General features: G+C 46.1%; 1 protein-coding gene across 1 annotated transcript in view; it reads left to right on the top strand.

Moving 5' to 3' along the window:
• The window catches only part of SNAP91 (synaptosome associated protein 91), a 136,679-nt gene that overhangs the window by 29,046 nt on the left and 91,059 nt on the right, over positions 1-16,574 (top strand). The window contains exons 2-5 of the mRNA XM_019538166.1: positions 3,228-3,370; positions 4,535-4,610; positions 11,611-11,713; positions 16,291-16,384. Of these exons, the coding sequence (XP_019393711.1) occupies positions 3,228-3,370; positions 4,535-4,610; positions 11,611-11,713; positions 16,291-16,384 (416 nt within the window). The remainder of the gene's footprint in view (positions 1-3,227; positions 3,371-4,534; positions 4,611-11,610; positions 11,714-16,290; positions 16,385-16,574) is intronic.

The following is a 16,574-nucleotide window of genomic DNA, read 5'->3' as shown; positions in this document are numbered from 1 at the left end:
GTTTCCCATCTTATAAGTGTGCTGCTGGTTACTACTGCCCAAGTGCAGCACCCTGCACTTGTCAGTATTGAAACACATCCTGTTTTTGTTAGCCCCCCCGTAACCTATCCAGGTCTTGCTGCAGTCTTTTCCCCCATACTAGCATGCTTTCCTTCCCTACTAGCATGCTCACCCCAAATTTCGGTATCATCAGCGAACTTAAACAGGTTGCTTTTCACCCCATCGTCCAAATCGCTGATAAAGAGATTGAACAGCACGTGCCCAAGGACCAAGCCGTGGGGGACTCCGCTGCCCACTTCCCCCCAGGTCAAATATGACCCATCCACCACCACCCTCTGAGTGCGACCCTTCGGCTAATCTGCAGTCCATTTGACTGTAGGCATCAATGCCACAGTCGCCTAGTCTTTTAATGAGGATGGGGTGGTCAAAGGCCTTGCTGAAGTCCAGAAAGACTACATCCACAGCGACACCTGCATCCCATGCTTTTGTGGCCTGATCATAAAAGGCAATCAGGTTGGTCTGACATGACCTGCTCCTAATGAAACCATGCTGGTTGCTCTTGAGTATCATCCCTGAAGTCGGTCCATCGCAGATGTGCTCCTTGATGATCTTCTCAAAGAGTTTCCCTAGGATTGAGGTAAGACTGACGGGCCTATAGTTGCCCAGGTCCTCCCTCCTCCTCCCTTTTTTAAAGATGGGGACCACGTTGGCTATCTTCCATCATCTGGCACCTGGGCTGAGCACCACGGGTGCTCATAAAGCCGTGCCAAGGGCCCTGCAATAACCCCTGCTAGCTCCCTCAACACCCTGGGGTGGAGAGGATCTGGCCCCGCTGATTTGAACATGTCCGGCCCCTCCAGAAGCTCTGTAACCCGGTCCTTCTCAACCTGAGGTCTGGAGGCGTTCCCCTTGAGTCCATCTTGCATCACGGTGGGGAAGTCCCGGTCCCTACCCAAGAAAATGAAGGTGAAGAATTGGTTAAAGAGGTCTGCTTTCTCCTGTGGTGCAACCACCAGATTGTCCAGCGTATCTAGCAGGGGCCCTACATTTCCCGGTGCTGCCTTCATCCTCCCTGTATACTTGAAAAAGGACTTTTTATTATCTTTGCATCAAATTTCTGTGAAGGCCAGTTCATAGGACATGTACATCGACATCGGATACATGTACCCAGTGATAAAAGTAACCAGGGTTGTATCCGCTCTGTATTATATTACCCTGGACATTTGGTTCTAGGACAGTTTGCCCAACACTTCCTGGTGAGGTCTATAAGTTGAAACTTAGTGGGATACTTGGGTATGCTTTTGGAGGAGGAAAATGTACAAAAATGGTCCCAGCTGTTGGGGAATAAAGGCCCCAAGGTCACAGTGGGCCGAGGGTTCATATACAGAACAGGCGGGATTAGCAGCGAGGAGTCTGAGCAGTACGCGGAATCGTGCGGTTTCAAAAATAGTTGAATTTTATTTACTTACACTTCTGTAGCGTAGGTAGGAAGTTTGCTTCAGTTACAGTGCTACCAAAACAAACAACAGAGGGGTCTGTTGGCCCACGGGGTTCCCGAGTGAGCCCTTGCTTTCTACCCCGAAGGATAGGTGCAGCTGCCCACTCGCTAGTCCCAGGGCTGATCAACAGCTCATTAAAGGGATACGAACAACAAAACTATAACACGTTGTGATGCCAGTCCAAAGTGGAATCAATGCCGGAGTTGATGGAGAACGATGCCGAGGTCAGTGCTGGGTACGATGAGGTAAAGCCGTGATCTCAGTAAGTCGGGTTGATCGAAATCATGGTTAGGGTCGGTGCCAGAATCAGTCCGGTAGCCAAAAGATCAAGACGGGAAATGAAGAGGAATCGAATAGCCAAAATTGCAGCGAGGAAGAGACCAGTGGGCTAGAAGCCCTCCTTAGCAGTAGCCCCTGCAGCCGCAGCCCCTGCTCTAAGGATCATTCTCTCCCTGTGAAACAGTCCCTAGCCTCTGCTCACAAGTCGAGCACAGTCTCTCCACCAAAACACACACACACCACCTCACCTTCCTGGTGGGGGTGGGGTTCACAAGCCTTTTATATGAATTTAGTGGCCAATCAGGCTGCTCGCTTCATAGAAATTTCTAGTCCAATTACATCATGCAGTCAGTGAACTGAGCATGTGCGTGGCAGTCTTGATTGACAAGCCTTGGGGTCGAGCAGGGGGTACATGCTGGGCATGCAGCGGAATTTTCCGCTGCTAGGTTTGTCTGCGCATGTTCAGATCTAACTCTGTGTTATCAGCATACATACAAAATTTTGCTCTGACACCAGCAACACAGTGTCGTCTTTGTAATCTGTCATTCCAGTGCCTTCCAATACAAAATTTAAATAGCATATGTACACGGCTATCTGAGTCGCCATGGTTTTCCATTTAAATATTCCACGCGAATGCAAATAAATGGTGTTATGCCAAGACTTAGCCCCCCATTTTGCAGTTGGCTCAAACAGCGTTGGTTCTGAGTATCCTGAATACAGTATGTACTTGATTCTAAGATGCAATGGGTTTCATACTCTGATGAAACCTATTTCTGAGATTTGGTTGTTGGAGTTCAGACTTAATAATTTCCAGCTAATATCTAGTAGAAGCTGATCCTTCCAGTGGATATGGAAAAGATAAACCCAAAGGACGTTGCCCAAAGAGACAGCGAGCACAGCCTGTCTTCTGAGCCGCATGAGCGCTCAGATTCTTTAAACTAGACATTTCTATGCCTAATGGAAGATCAAGTAAATAAAATGGGAGTGGGCGGCAGCAGTGGGGACATGTTCTAATGGGACATGAAGACGCGTTCTTATGCATTTCCTGTCCTTCAAACTCTTCTCTAACAGCAGATTTGGGGAAGAGAAAAATCAGCTGGTCCTATGTCTTTTATTCTTGTCTTTTGTTTCAAGGGTGCTTACTTCTGCTTAACTCCAAAGTGAAATAAGTGTACAACTCCTTAAACAGTTTAAAGTTAGATTGGGTTTAAAGTTGGATTGGAATTCCTACAGGCTCAGTCTCTAGTGTGGTATAGTAAATGCTATTAGACTCTTATCAGGAACTAGTACTGTAGCCTAATGATAATATCCAAATATAACTTGATTGACTGTACGGTAAATAGAAGTTATTGCCTGGTCGGTGGAAGCCGGCTGAATGCTTTAGGGTTTGTTTGGTTTTTTTATCTGTAGTTATGCTAATGCTTTCTTTTTTTCTCTTCTTTTGAATAGATTTGATCCAAGCTACCAATGAGACCAATGTTAATATTCCCCAAATGGCTGATACCCTCTTTGAGAGAGCAACAAATAGTAGCTGGGTGGTTGTGTTCAAAGCCTTAGTCACAACACATCATTTAATGGTCCATGGCAATGAGGTAAGCGTATCGAATCTTTTTGATGAAATCATTTTTACACCAAAGATTCATAGTCAACCTGACTCTTTAAAACTTAATGATACTCCTCTGAATTGCTTGCTTTCTCACTAGTTCATGAGGAAAAATGTTTCACTTCATCTATAGTCCTCCCTCCAAGGTTTTATACCAAATTTGCAGCTTGAGAGGGACTAGTACAGTTTTGTAGCAGGGCTTAATCACTTAACTGTTAGTAGGCTGGTAAATAACCTACTGGGATAGGTAGTCACTAACTTATACTCCATCTAATCCCATATACAGGGACCCTATTCAAATCACGATTTTTGTGGAAATTACAAAATCGGGTCATCTCTGAAATCTTCAGGGGGGGGAAAAAATTGCTGGCTCTGCTCCTTAGTAGGGAGGGTGCTTTCAGCACAAAGAAGAGCAAGTGAGATGGCTGGGTTCCCACACCTTGCTGCTGATTGCCTAAGAAAGCTACCTGTCATGTGGCTCCATCCATCAGTAGTGAGGGGCAGGGCCACATGACAGACAGCCTTTTCAGCCTCTCAGTGGCAAAGAGCAGGGCCACATGATGGACAGCCCCTTTGATCAAGTGAGGGGGCATGGTCACTGGGGCCCTTCAGCCAATTAGAGGCGTGAGGGTGGGGTGCCATAAACCCATGAAAAAGGTGGCTGGCCCCACAACCTTTGGTTCCAAAGAAGAGGATACATGTCAGGGGGACAGCCCATTCCCAACCCACAGCCCCCAGGCCCTGCTGGTGCCCCTCACTCTCCACCCACAGTCCTTCACCCCCCTGGGCTATGCCAGTGCCCTACAGGATCCATATTGGCCAATATGGCTCATTAAAAATTGGCCATTGGTATCGGCCCAAAAAATCTCTGTTGGTGCACCCCAATAGCAATTTGTCACAAAGGTGCAAATCTGAGATTTAAGTCAACCCCCTACATTTTAAACTCCCTTTTTTTCCTTTTTTAAAGTACTATTCTGGATCCAGAGTCATGCCTTGCACCCATCTTTATTGGATAGAATCTTCCAATATATGTGTACAGTTCCGAGTGTAACTTGGGTGAGGCTTGTTCCACCTGTTTTGTGCAGAGCCAGATGTGAAGTATAAGGAGGCTATTGGAAAGGGGTAGAACTTTCACTGTTTTTCTGTCTTGCAGAGATTTATTCAGTATTTGGCATCTAGAAATACACTATTCAATCTCAGCAACTTTTTGGATAAAAGTGGATCACATGGTAAGGACACATTCATGTATATCCATATCTATAGCTATATATACATATATACTTCTCTAGCAATAAAGTACATGCGTTTTATAGGCACTTAACTGCCTTGCATTAAAAATATTTATTAATTCACAGCAAAATCTTCTAAGTTGGTCCCCAGTTCATACATGTCCACTTCATAATACTGAAACAGTAGTATTTAAGTCGTGAGGCCTCAGATGAGATGACTGGTTGCAGCTGTAGCATAGATAGAATTAGGATTTTGAAAAGGTGAGTGTAGATGGTATGGTACATCATCACGTATAACAGAACACATTTTGCTGCAGTTAGCGAAACTACATGCTTTACTAATATGCTAGGGGGGTAGCACTGTTAACTGTATTTACCAGAATTTAAGATGCCTCTCCGATACCACTCCCAATAAATTAGATTTTATACACGGAAAACTTGCATATTTATTTTAATTTTCCATGCACAGAATGCAATTATTGCAGAACCATCTTAAATTCTTTCCTCCCACCACTACTGCAAGCAGTGTGGGGGGGGGGAAAGGTGATGAAGGGGGCAGTAATAGGGCAGGTGGTGAGGGCAGAGACAGAAGCAGTAATGGGGTAGGCAGTGGGAGGACAGACAGTGGGGGAGGCAATATTTTAAGTCTTGGAGCCTGTTTATGTATTCACAGGGCACAGAACTCTTTGCATGGGTGTCCAGGGGTCCATACCTGTCAACCACAGGGATGATGGAGAGGGACAGTGCCTTTTCTTTTGGCTTCAGGAGTTATATAGTCCCACTTCTCTTCCCCCTCCATCCCCTCCTCAACTCCTGTCTCAAGACTCTCACCCTCCTCCCTAGACTTCAGGGTGCCTCCCCATTCTGGCTAGATGGATCCTGTTTCTGCCTCCCAGTCTATCCCTAGCATTTACCTTCTCTTCAGTTCTTGCAGAAAGCCTAAGTGTCTTAAATCTAACTATAGCTGTACCTACCTGTCTCTTCCCTTTAGGTGGCTTTGGCCATCTGGTCCTAAGTGCATGGAGGGACTTGGTAGCCTGGCCTGCCGTGGAGGCAAAGTTGCTTTAGTCGTACTCTGAGCAAAACTACATTTTTTTTTTTTTTTTTTTTTAAAGCCACGTAGGATTCTACACAGCTATAGGTACCTACTAGCCTTTAGTGAAGTCTTCAGCTGCACAAAACCTTTTCATGGCTAAAAACAGCTGATTGTGGAAATGCACAGTTGTTTCATGTGGCTGTGTTTGGCTACATCTGGGACTTCATGCATAAGTTGTCATCTCATTTCCCCGCCCCCCCCTTGGGGGGATGTGAGGGTCTGTGCGTAGTAACAGTATGTTACTTATGCATGTGACTTGTCCAGCTAAATGGATAATAGAATACAAACACCTAGCCACAGAAGAGAGAGTTAATGGGATGTTCCTAATCTTCTGGATGCCCCTCCTGAGATCCAGAGATCTGATTTACCCAAGCTTTGAGCACTTAAAATTTCAACTGAAGTGAACCGGAGCTGTATTTTGTGACATATGAAGTGCTGTAAGCCTGTTAACCAAAATAGACTTGAGCTTTTCAAATTGAGCATCCAAAAATTACTGAAAACTTAGCTTTTATCCTTCCTGTCTTTGCTCCTCATCTGTGATGGCAGATAGTATAGGAGCAGCCTGGACTTCTGAAAACCTGGGTGACCTGAATGTGTTCAGGTGGGTTGATAGTTTTTCTGTTGGTGTTGATTGGGAGAAGCCGGGGGAAGAAGAAGCAAACCATTTCTTTAGATGCATTAAAAGATCTAGTTGAAGCTGTTCGGATGTACTACCCAGACCTCTCTACCACTTGAGCTGCCAGTAGTTATACCCACTATTGCCTTGAGGACAAACATTAGAGCAGTCTTAGTGGCATTCTCAGCAACACTCTCAAGTTAGAGCGAAAAAATGGACGTGGGGTGACTACTCTTCATGCTTTTTGGCAGTCTGCTGTTAATTTTTTTTCAGTTGCTTCTAGCATGACTAAAGAAACAACTTCAGGCTTATGTTCCTGATAGATAAGATACATACATGTCACTTGTGTAGTTTTGGGGCGGCAGTAATGCTTTTAATAGCAACTTATTGATGCTCTAAGAGCATGTTTCAGTAGAGTTTGTGATCTGTTGAGGACACCATGAATAGATGTTGTTAAATATTGCGGTGATGGTAATGTTGCCAATACCTGAAAGTAAACAAAATTGCCATATATGTAATCTAATAAGTTCCACTTGCATTTAATTTATTTGGTCGTTGCAGGCATATATACAGACTTTGAAGCAGTATTTTGCTCATTCTTTTACGTGTATGTTTTAAAGTGGAGGACTGGTAATTCTTCTCTTCCCATGGAATAATACTATTCGGGCGTTCTTTGTGGATTTTCCACTTTTTTCTTGGAAGTCTTATCCTTGGGCTTGGATAGGTTTGTCTAATGGGAGACCCTATGCTGCATTGTATTGTTTAAGTTTGGCACCTACTGGATAATACTGAATTAAAAGGCAGTGCCATGTACTTCAAAGGCTTATAGCAGTATAGGTTTCATTACTTGGATTTTTCAGTAGTGATCTTGGCACTGCTAGGGACTACATGCCAATTTAGCAGCCCCATGTGTCCCCTGGTCTTGCCACACCAGGATTCTATGCTACATTCACCATAGTAGTGAAAATATAACAATTGCTGCTGGCTTTTTGGTGAGGGGGGTGGGGGCAGGAGGAGCCCTAGAAAAGAAGGGTGCAACAAAGGCTTTGATTTCTGATTTAATTGTACTCCGTGTAACATTGTCAGACTAGATTTCGGAGAATGAAACCAAATCATTGCTGACTTGTTCCTAGCCTTTTCAAATGTTGCAGATTTAGTCCTTTGAATATTTTAGGATCTTCATTTGACCTTTAACTATTTATCAAACTCTTAAGAAAAAAAAATCAGATCATACATCTGAAGCTTGCAGTTTTTCCTTACCTATAATATTGTCTTGCATCTCACCTGTCTTTTCTAGTGTTTGGAGTAGAGCATTCTCCCCATCCATAACTAATGTTTCAATATTCTTTTCTGCGTCTTGGCCTTACCTTGCTTTGCATCGTATGTGCACTTCCAGCTTTCAAAATATTCTGTTCAAGCTATTTAAGTCTAATTTTCTGTATATCTTTCTAACTTTTTCACTACTGTTCTACTTGGTCGATAGCGTAGGTAATCTTATTTGGTTGGAGTTACTGGATTTTGCCTCTGTGGTTAAAAACTGCACCCTCTTTAGTTGACTACACCTTTAACAAAAAGTTAAGTTCCTTATAGTTTGGAAGTTCCTGAGTACCTTCCTGACCTATTTTTGCCTTTTTAACAAGCGCTCTAAAGCCATAAAATTGTTCAGTCAGTATACAATGGCCTTCCACTATTGCTGGCTGGGTTATTGCAACTTGGAAATGAATACATTTGATTCTGGTGGTCCAGCTGGTCCAAAATACAGTGGTTTTGCTTACTAGGGGGAAAACAGCCCTTTGAGAGGTAGAATAGTAATAGTCTAGAAATGTAATAGTCTAGACACTATTACATAACTACAGAAAATCATAGAAAATTATGTTGAATGAGGTCATCTAGTCCAATCCCCTGCTCAGAGCAGGACCATCCCAGCCAAGGCTTTGTCTACCTGGGCCTTAAACCTCTAAGGATTGAGACTTCATAAGCTCTCTGGGTGGTATGTACCAGTGCTTTATTTACTGCCCTCCTGGTGAGAGAAGTTTTCCTTGTATGTAACCTAAACTTCTGTTGCTGCAACTTGAGACCGTTGTTCCTTGTTCTGTTATCTGCCACCACTGAGAACCATCCTTTATGGAACCACCCTTGGGGCAGTTGACGGCTGCTATTAAAACCCCTCTCGGTCTTCTCTTTTCCAGACTAAATAAGCCCACTTCCCTCAGCCTCTTATAGGCCATGTACCTCAGCCACCTAACTATTTTAATTACCCTTTTCTGACTGGACACTCTCCAGGTTGTCCACATGCTTTCTGTAGTGGGGGGGCTCAAAATTGGACACAGTACTCCAAATGTGGCCTCACCAGTACCAATAGGAATCATCACTTCCCTCAGTCTGTTGGCAATCCTTCTACCAATGCAGCCCAGTAAGCTGAATATAAGCTAACAGCATGCCCTTGTTGTCAAGAAGGCTGTGTATTGTCTTCTGTAACCCCCAGGTCCTTTCTGCAGAGCTGCTGCTTAGCCAGTCAGTCCCCAGCCTGTATGGGTATATGGGACTGTTCCGTCCTAAGTGTAGGATTTTGTATTGAACTTCATGACATTTTCTTTTGGTCCAGTCCTTTAATTCAGGGGTTGTCAACCAGGGGTACTTGAGAAGGCCTGTGTGGGGCGCTGCCTACCCAACCAGACATGGTGGTGCAGGGGAAGCTCGCATGCAGCACCTGCCCACTCCCCCCAACTTGGCATCTGGCTGCATGCCAGTTAGCTTAGTAACTTTTCTTAACTTTCAAATTTATATAATAGAACAACTAATAAGTTTAAATTACAATCAGTTACCATGGGAGTATTTAATGGCAATTGACATTTAGAATGTTTGAATACAAGTGGGGGGGAAGGAGAAATTGTCTCTTCCTGTTGAATTGCAGCTCTCAAAGCAAAGCTGCCTGTGTTTTTATTAGGGCTTTGTGAAATTTCGCTGGCAGTTTTGTTTGGACTCGTTTTGAGCTCAAAGCAGTGAAATCGAAATGAAACAGAGAGCTTCGAAACCAGCCTCAAAACAAAACGTTTTGAGTTTCGAAACTCGGGCTGTGCTTGCTTGCAGGGAAACGGAAACTAAAGTAAGGAACGGGGTGGGGGAAGGAGTGCTCTCAGTATTGACGGTGTAGCCTGGCTGGTGACTGTTAGCATTTCCTGAGGCTCCTTCCAATCCCAGTGCTCTGGGGGAGGCATGGAAAAACTGCATAAAAAGCCGCATTATTTGAACTGCCTTGTTTTCTGCCTTGGTGTCAAATGAGTGAGGGTGCACCTTACCCCACACATGGTGTCACCCACCCATATCATGAATTTTGCCTGTCAGCAACTAGAGGTGCAAGGCCCCAGAACCCAGACTCTCCCTGCACCTATCTCCTTGACAGCTGGCAGGCTTCATGGTCCCAGCAGGGCCTAGCAGGCCTGCAGTTTTCACCCCCCTATGCCCCAGGACAGACACGGTCCCACAAGCACCCATGTTGCAAGTGTTGCCTGTCAGCAGCCAGAGGTGCAGGGCCCCAGAACCCAGAAGCCCCTGCACCTATCTCATGGTTTCATAGACGTTAGGGTCAGAAGAGACCAATTAGATCATTGAGTCTGACCCCAGCCAGATGTCTGTCCAATCTCCTTTTAAACACCTCCAAGGAAGGGGACAACACTACCTCCCTTGGAAGTTTATTCCATATTTTGGCAACTCTCTCTGTAAAGAATTTTTTCCTGATGTCCAATCTGAATTTGCTGTGCTTCAGTTTGTGGCCACTATTTCTTGTTACCTCAACAGGTGCCCTGGTAAACATTGTATCCCCTGTCTCTTGCTGCCCCTTCCCCCTACCAGATGAGTTTGTAGGCGGCCACAAGATTACCTCTCAGCCTCCTCTTGCAGAGGCTGAAGAGGTTCAGGTCTTCCAATCGGTCCCCATAGGGGTTTTTCTGTAAGCCTTCAACCAGATGAGTGGCCCTCCTCTGAACCCTCTCCAAGCCATCCACATCCCTCCTAAGTGCTGCACCCAAAACTGGACGCAGTACTCCAGCTACAGCCTAACCAATGCCACACAGAGGGGAAGTATCACCTCCCTAGACCTGTTTGAAAGCTGGCAGGCTTTGTGGCCTCAGCAGGGGCTAGCACGCCTGCAGCTTTCACCCGGCTGCTCCTTAACACACACAGTCACCCATATCACAAGTTCTGCTTGTCTGCAGCTTGAGATGCAGTTTCCCCCAAACCCCTGCACCGATTTCCCTGAAACTTGGCAGGCTTTGTGGCCTCAGCAGGGGCTAGCATGCCTACAGTTTTGACCCTGCTATGGCTTAACACACACATGTGACATGAGGTTGTTTTTTTTTTTTTTCAATACTTTGAGGTGCAGTTTTCCTGAAACCCCTGCACCTCTCTTCTTGAACTAGGCACGCTTCATGACCTCGGAAGGGGCTACCATTTCTATAAGGTTCATCCAAATCAGGCCAGAAATGACAAGTTATAGGCTGTTTTGAGCTTCCCCACTATAACCGATGGGTGAAACATTGAGAAATGGAACAGTGGTTTCGAATCTAAATGCTGTTCTGTCAAAACAGAATGGTACAATTTCAAACAGCCCTAGTTTTTATGTCTTAATAAGAGAAATAAACAGAGTGTGTGACTTAGATTTTTTTTTTTTAATTGTTTGCTTTAATTTATACTGGGTATCAGTTGTACACAGCTATAACTAAAGGATCATTTCATATAGGCCTCAATGTCTGTACTAGTTTTCTGCATTATTTTGCTTAACTTGTTACTGGAGTTTAATATTCTACTTGTGGTTATTGGTATAAAGTAAGAAATTAAAGTTTTTAAAGTAGGACAAGTTCATAACTTTGGGCATATTTAGTTCTTTTATGCTCTGATTGCTGTCTTAACCATAGACTGACAGTAATTGCAGAAAACACTGTGTAAGCATTGATCAGTCTTGGCCCTGTCTATGCACCTGACAGAAGGGTCCCCACAGAACAAGAATGTAGCATTAGAATAATCTTAAAATAACTATTTGAGCAAAAGTAAATTGGACATACTTTTGTGCCTTCAGTAGGTCAGAGTACTGGAAGCTCAATTAAAATGCAAAACACCACTTTTGCATACCGATCTTTAGCTTTTTATCAACAGCATCTTATTTTAAACCTTTAAATATGATGCTATGTGTGGTTCTCAGTTTGCCTGCTTATAAAGCATCTTTGTACATGGCACACAGATAACTTACTAAAATGTGGATGGATGTATGTTTGTTTGTTTGTTTCTTACAGGATATGATATGTCTACCTTTATAAGGCGTTATAGTAGATACCTGAATGAAAAAGCATTCTCCTATAGACAAATGGCATTTGATTTTGCAAGAGTGAAGAAAGGGTAAGCTGTTCACATGCAAACTTACTTATGATGGTTGCCGGTCTTAAATACAACTTGTTTGTGGTGCTGTAACTAATCATAATTTAATATCTTCATGCTTGAACTGAAAATGAACCTGAGTCTCATACTAAAATAGTCTGAAGTTTTCCAGCGTCTGTCTTCAATTAAAGATTGTACTCCTTAAGTAATGACAACAAGTATAACAGCTGGAGATGAAAACTGGTGCATGGGAGCTCTTGATGAAACTTCTTAAGTCTTGCAACAAAAAGCTACTTCAGGGAGCAACTCTAACACCTCTGGCAATACCTGGACATGTCTCATGGGTTAAGTGCGGACATTCAAAAAGCCTAAGGCTCACTGGCAATGTGTAGGGGGTACATGTGGGTGCATGTGTACCCTCTGAGCGTGGCGGTGCACCCCCTACAGAAAGATGACACTGCCGGTGGTGTCTGTGGGTGGTTGCCGAACCCTGGTTGGCGCTCGCCAGCCGCCCCGCCCAGCTTGTCACTGCCGCTGTGCTCCCCCCAGCCGCCAAGGGCACACATAATTTCATGCTGAAGTTGAATCGATTCAATCTTGGCAGGTTTCTCTAAACTGCATAGATTGAACTGATAAGCAAGTGAATTGAAATCCACTTTTCAAACAAAGGTAGTCAGTCCCCCGCAGTGGCCTACGCCAATAACCAGGGGACTCTAGAGCACGCCTCCCTGCCTGCTGGTCATTGTAGAAAACTGGGAGCTGGCAGATTCTCTGAGCCCTGCCCCCTCCTCAGCTTCCTGGCTGACTGAGCAAGGGGTGGAGGTGGGGAGAAGCTTGAACTGAGGACTTTACTCTGCCTGCCTGGAACTGGGAGCAGGACTGGAGTCTCCCAACCACGCCCATTTCTCAGCCTCCCAGCAAGCTGAGGGACCAGGGGAGGGAAGCCTGCACCTGGATTTGGCGCTGTCCTCAGAGCTGGGAGCCAGAAGCCACTCCTACTTCTTAGCCTCTGGGCTGGCTGGGGTGGGGAGCAGGGGGCAAAGCCAGCACGGGGGCTTGGCTGTGCCCCAAGATCCAGGACCTAAGCTCCTTCTCAGCCTCTAAGCCAGCTGAGGGAAGTTGGGGAGAGGAAAAGCATCCCACGCTGCCCTAGAGCTGGGAGCCATGTTCCTTTTCAGCCTCTGGGCCACTTGAGAGGAGGGGCAGTAGAGAAACCTGCAGCAGGGCCTTGGTTCTGCGTCCCGTCCCCCCCCCCCCCCGTCCCAAGCCAGAAGCCATGTCCCCACCCCTCAGCCAGTCTGGAGGTTGAGAAGGGGCATAGGTCGTAGGGCAGAGCCAAGCCCCTGTGCTGGCTTTGCCCCCTGCCCCCCACCCCAGCCAGCCCAGAGGCTAAGAAGTAGGAGTGGCTTCTGGCTCCCGGCTGAAAAAGGGGCATGGCTCCTGGTTCCCAGCTCTGGGGGAGGAGCCAAGCGCCCATGCAGGAAGTGGGACAGAGCCATGGGTGGCTTATCCTGGAGGGGGTTGGGTCTCTCCTTCACTGCACACTTGTGGGGAGGGATCAGGTCTATAGGCAACACATCAGGGAGGTATGGAGGGCCCCACCCTCAGTTTTCTGCACCTACAGTGGGGCACAGGGTTGTGGACTGGCATGGCCCAGGGCAGGTCCCAGGTCCCATGCCCTGGGCCATGCCAGTCCAGGAGGGCAGAGCTGGAGTGGGGAGGGGCAAGGCTTGGTGCTGCCACCACCACCACCAGGTGTGCTGCGCTGCCAAGGTGTGGCACCTCACCTTGGGGGTCATGGTGGCATGCCTGGTGTGGGGCTTGCAGCAGCATGGAGTTGTGCCCCCTTGCTGCTGCTGCTGCTGTGTGGGCATGGGGGCACCTCATCTTGGTGGCCATGCCAGCAAGGCACTCCTTCCTATGCTGGATCCCACTCACTGGCCCTGAAGGTGATGCATCAGGGAGCTATGCGGGGCACACACTTCCCCCAGATTTGTGTCCAAGTGGTGTTTCATTTTAATTGTGGGGGGAAAAAACATGGTTTGGGGGGGTTTTTTTATCAGTGGTCTAGATTTTTTTTTTTTTTTTTTAACAGAGAACCAGGATCTCTGCTGAACATTAACAGGTGCCTCCCTTCCTAACAAGGCAAAAGGGTGGCCTGTCAATGATTTGGGCTTCCATGGGGGTGAGGGGAACCAAGGGGGAAAAAAAACCTTGTTTGGAGAGCCTGCAACTGTAGGAATGCCTGAAAATCCCCTTCTTGTCACATCATCATGACACTCACTGAGTATTATTTTTGACACTCAAATTGAATGCCTGTTTATATCTTAACCTTGTATAGTAAAGAAGCTCAAGGAGAGAAAGAGGCACTTAAGCACTTGCTGCTAGATGACTGGAGACAAAAACTAGGAAGGAAACTTTTTTTTATAGCCAGGGTGTGTATGTGGGGTTGAGCAGGGAGAGTTTGTTTTAATTTGTTTTCCCCCCACATGTTTTGATGAGGAGGCCGACTAGGGGTGCCTGTAGACGTACTGCAGGGCTGCTCCGACATCCAGTAATTACATGGGCAGGGCTGCTTCAATGTGCTATAATTGCAGCACATCAGAGCAGACTCGATTAATTGAGTCTGCTGGAATGTGGCAATTATTGTGGTCCAGTCAGCTTCTGCGTCATGTATTAACATCCCCACACTTCAAGATGGCAGCAGGGGTGCTTGAACTAAAGCGCATTGAACAATTTTTTTATTTATACCCTAGGGAACCATGCACAGAAATTCAAAATTACACAGATTAGTTTGATTGATTTGATTTACATTTCATCTTTTATCCTTAATAACTGTGCCAAAAACTCCATCTGGGTAGGTGTGGGCCCCCTGTCGCATGTTCATCCTCCCCCCTCCCCCCCAATGGTGCACAGCCCTCGCTTGCAACTGCAGCTGGCAACAAGCCCTTGGGGCGCTCAGGACTGTGGCAGGCAGAGCCCCCCTGCTATGCAGCTGCAGCTGAGTCCCAGGGGCTGCATGTGGCAACATAGAGCTGGTCCAACCCAAACTACTGGCATCTGCCTTCAGTCCAAACTGGGCTGTCTCCATGCCAGCATGTGTGGCTAGTAGCATTGCAGGTGGGAGCTGTGAGCCAGGCAAGTTCCAGTACTCCACGTGGGGCTGCCAGAACTCCAGCAGGAAGCCACACATGGAGACACAGTCACACACCATGGAGCTGGGTGGGCTCTGTGCCTTCACATGCAGGTTCCCACTGGAGTACTGGAAGCCCCACACAGAGGCATAGAGCTGGCCCGGCCTGGCCCAATGACACATGGCTCCCACCTGCAGTGCCACAAGCCCCAGGTGCTGGCATGAGCCTACCTGGTCTGCCTTGAAGGCATGTTCTAGCAGGCTGAGCCAGGCAGGCTCCATGCTGTTCCTGGGACTCATGCACCGGGGGTTCTGCCTGTTGCAGCCATGAGCACCCCAAGGGCCTGCCTACTGCTGCTGCTACTGGGAAGTGTGATGGGGGCCCACACCCTTCCAGAAACCCCACACCGACCTCTCTTCCTGCAGGTATGAGCTCCCATTCCTACTCACCAGCTATTCAATTAAGTGCCACTGTGCCTGGTACCTCCACATGGGGCTCCCAGCTGGAGTGCCAGAAGTCCCACAGAAATGGAGGCACAGCGTCCACCCAGGTTAAATTTATGCAGTGTCATAAGTTTGATGTGCAAAATTGCACGGGTACATAATTACATAATTCCCCAGATGTATTTATTGACTAGACCTGTGTGTTTAGCTTGACTGCCTCTTAGACCATTAAAATGTTTTTTCTGTGTTCTCTCCTTCAGTAGCCTTGATGCTTTGTTTTCTAGTGGCATTGACTATGCAGAATGGCCTGATTTTTTTTTAAATGGTCCTAGCTCCTAACCTGAAAAGATATTCTTTAAGGCATTGTTTTGCACCTCAGTAGAAACTAGGGTCATACAAATATTCAAGTTTTCTGGAGTAAACATGCCCTACTGAGGAGAAATTGTCAGGTTAACACTTGGAAGATCTCCCTTGTGAGTTTCCGGCAGTTTACAGGCATTCATTCTTGCTCCATTCCCTTCCTGGTCCATCCCCCTGTGATACTTGCCTCTTCTCTAGTCTAGTGACTGCCAGGTCTGTGGAACGGGTTGGAAGTTTGCTCTGCTGCCTACCCCTCTCTTCTGATCTGGGCCTCTCCTAGTCTGGCAAAGGCATGGAGAACAAGAAGTGGGTGGCTGGAAGGATGCTTGTACTGCTTTTTCTCCCAGATGGACTTCTGGATTCCACTCCCCCCATGGAATCCTTATCCCTAGGACCAAGCTCTGAGGGTAGAAACATCCAAACTAGTCTTGCTGCATCTTGATAATAGCTTGCTTATGGCTCCCAGTGCTTCAAGATTGTAGTGAAATCTAAGCTACTTAATTGTACATCAAATGTGCATGCTTTTTATTCTAACTTTTTACGAAGTGCTCATTCCTCTTGAACTAGTCAACAATAACTTGACTTCTGCATATATCTGAACTACTTAATATTTTGAGCACCTGATGGAAATTGCTTGCTAACTTAAGGTATGTTCTTTCAGAGCTGATGGTGTAATGCGAACAATGGCTCCAGAAAAGCTGCTAAAAAGTATGCCAATATTGCAGGGACAAATTGATGCACTACTTGAATTTGATGTAAGTATTGAGACTACTTGTTCACCCTTGGAGGTAAGCATATGTATCTGTAACATGAGGGGTGTAAAATTTGTTGCTTTTATTGAAGACTGTCAGCATGGAAGTATTTTGAAAAAATTCTTGCTAAAGCCTGTTTCTACTTTCAAGACATTATGGCTGTTTGCAAACATTTAAAAAAAAAAAAAAAAAA

Source organism: Crocodylus porosus, unplaced genomic scaffold, assembly GCF_001723895.1.
Source record: "Crocodylus porosus isolate Cpor-Errol unplaced genomic scaffold, CroPor_comp1, whole genome shotgun sequence".
Classification (NCBI taxonomy): domain Eukaryota; kingdom Metazoa; phylum Chordata; order Crocodylia; family Crocodylidae; genus Crocodylus; species Crocodylus porosus.
This window is presented reverse-complemented; position numbering and strand designations above follow the sequence as displayed.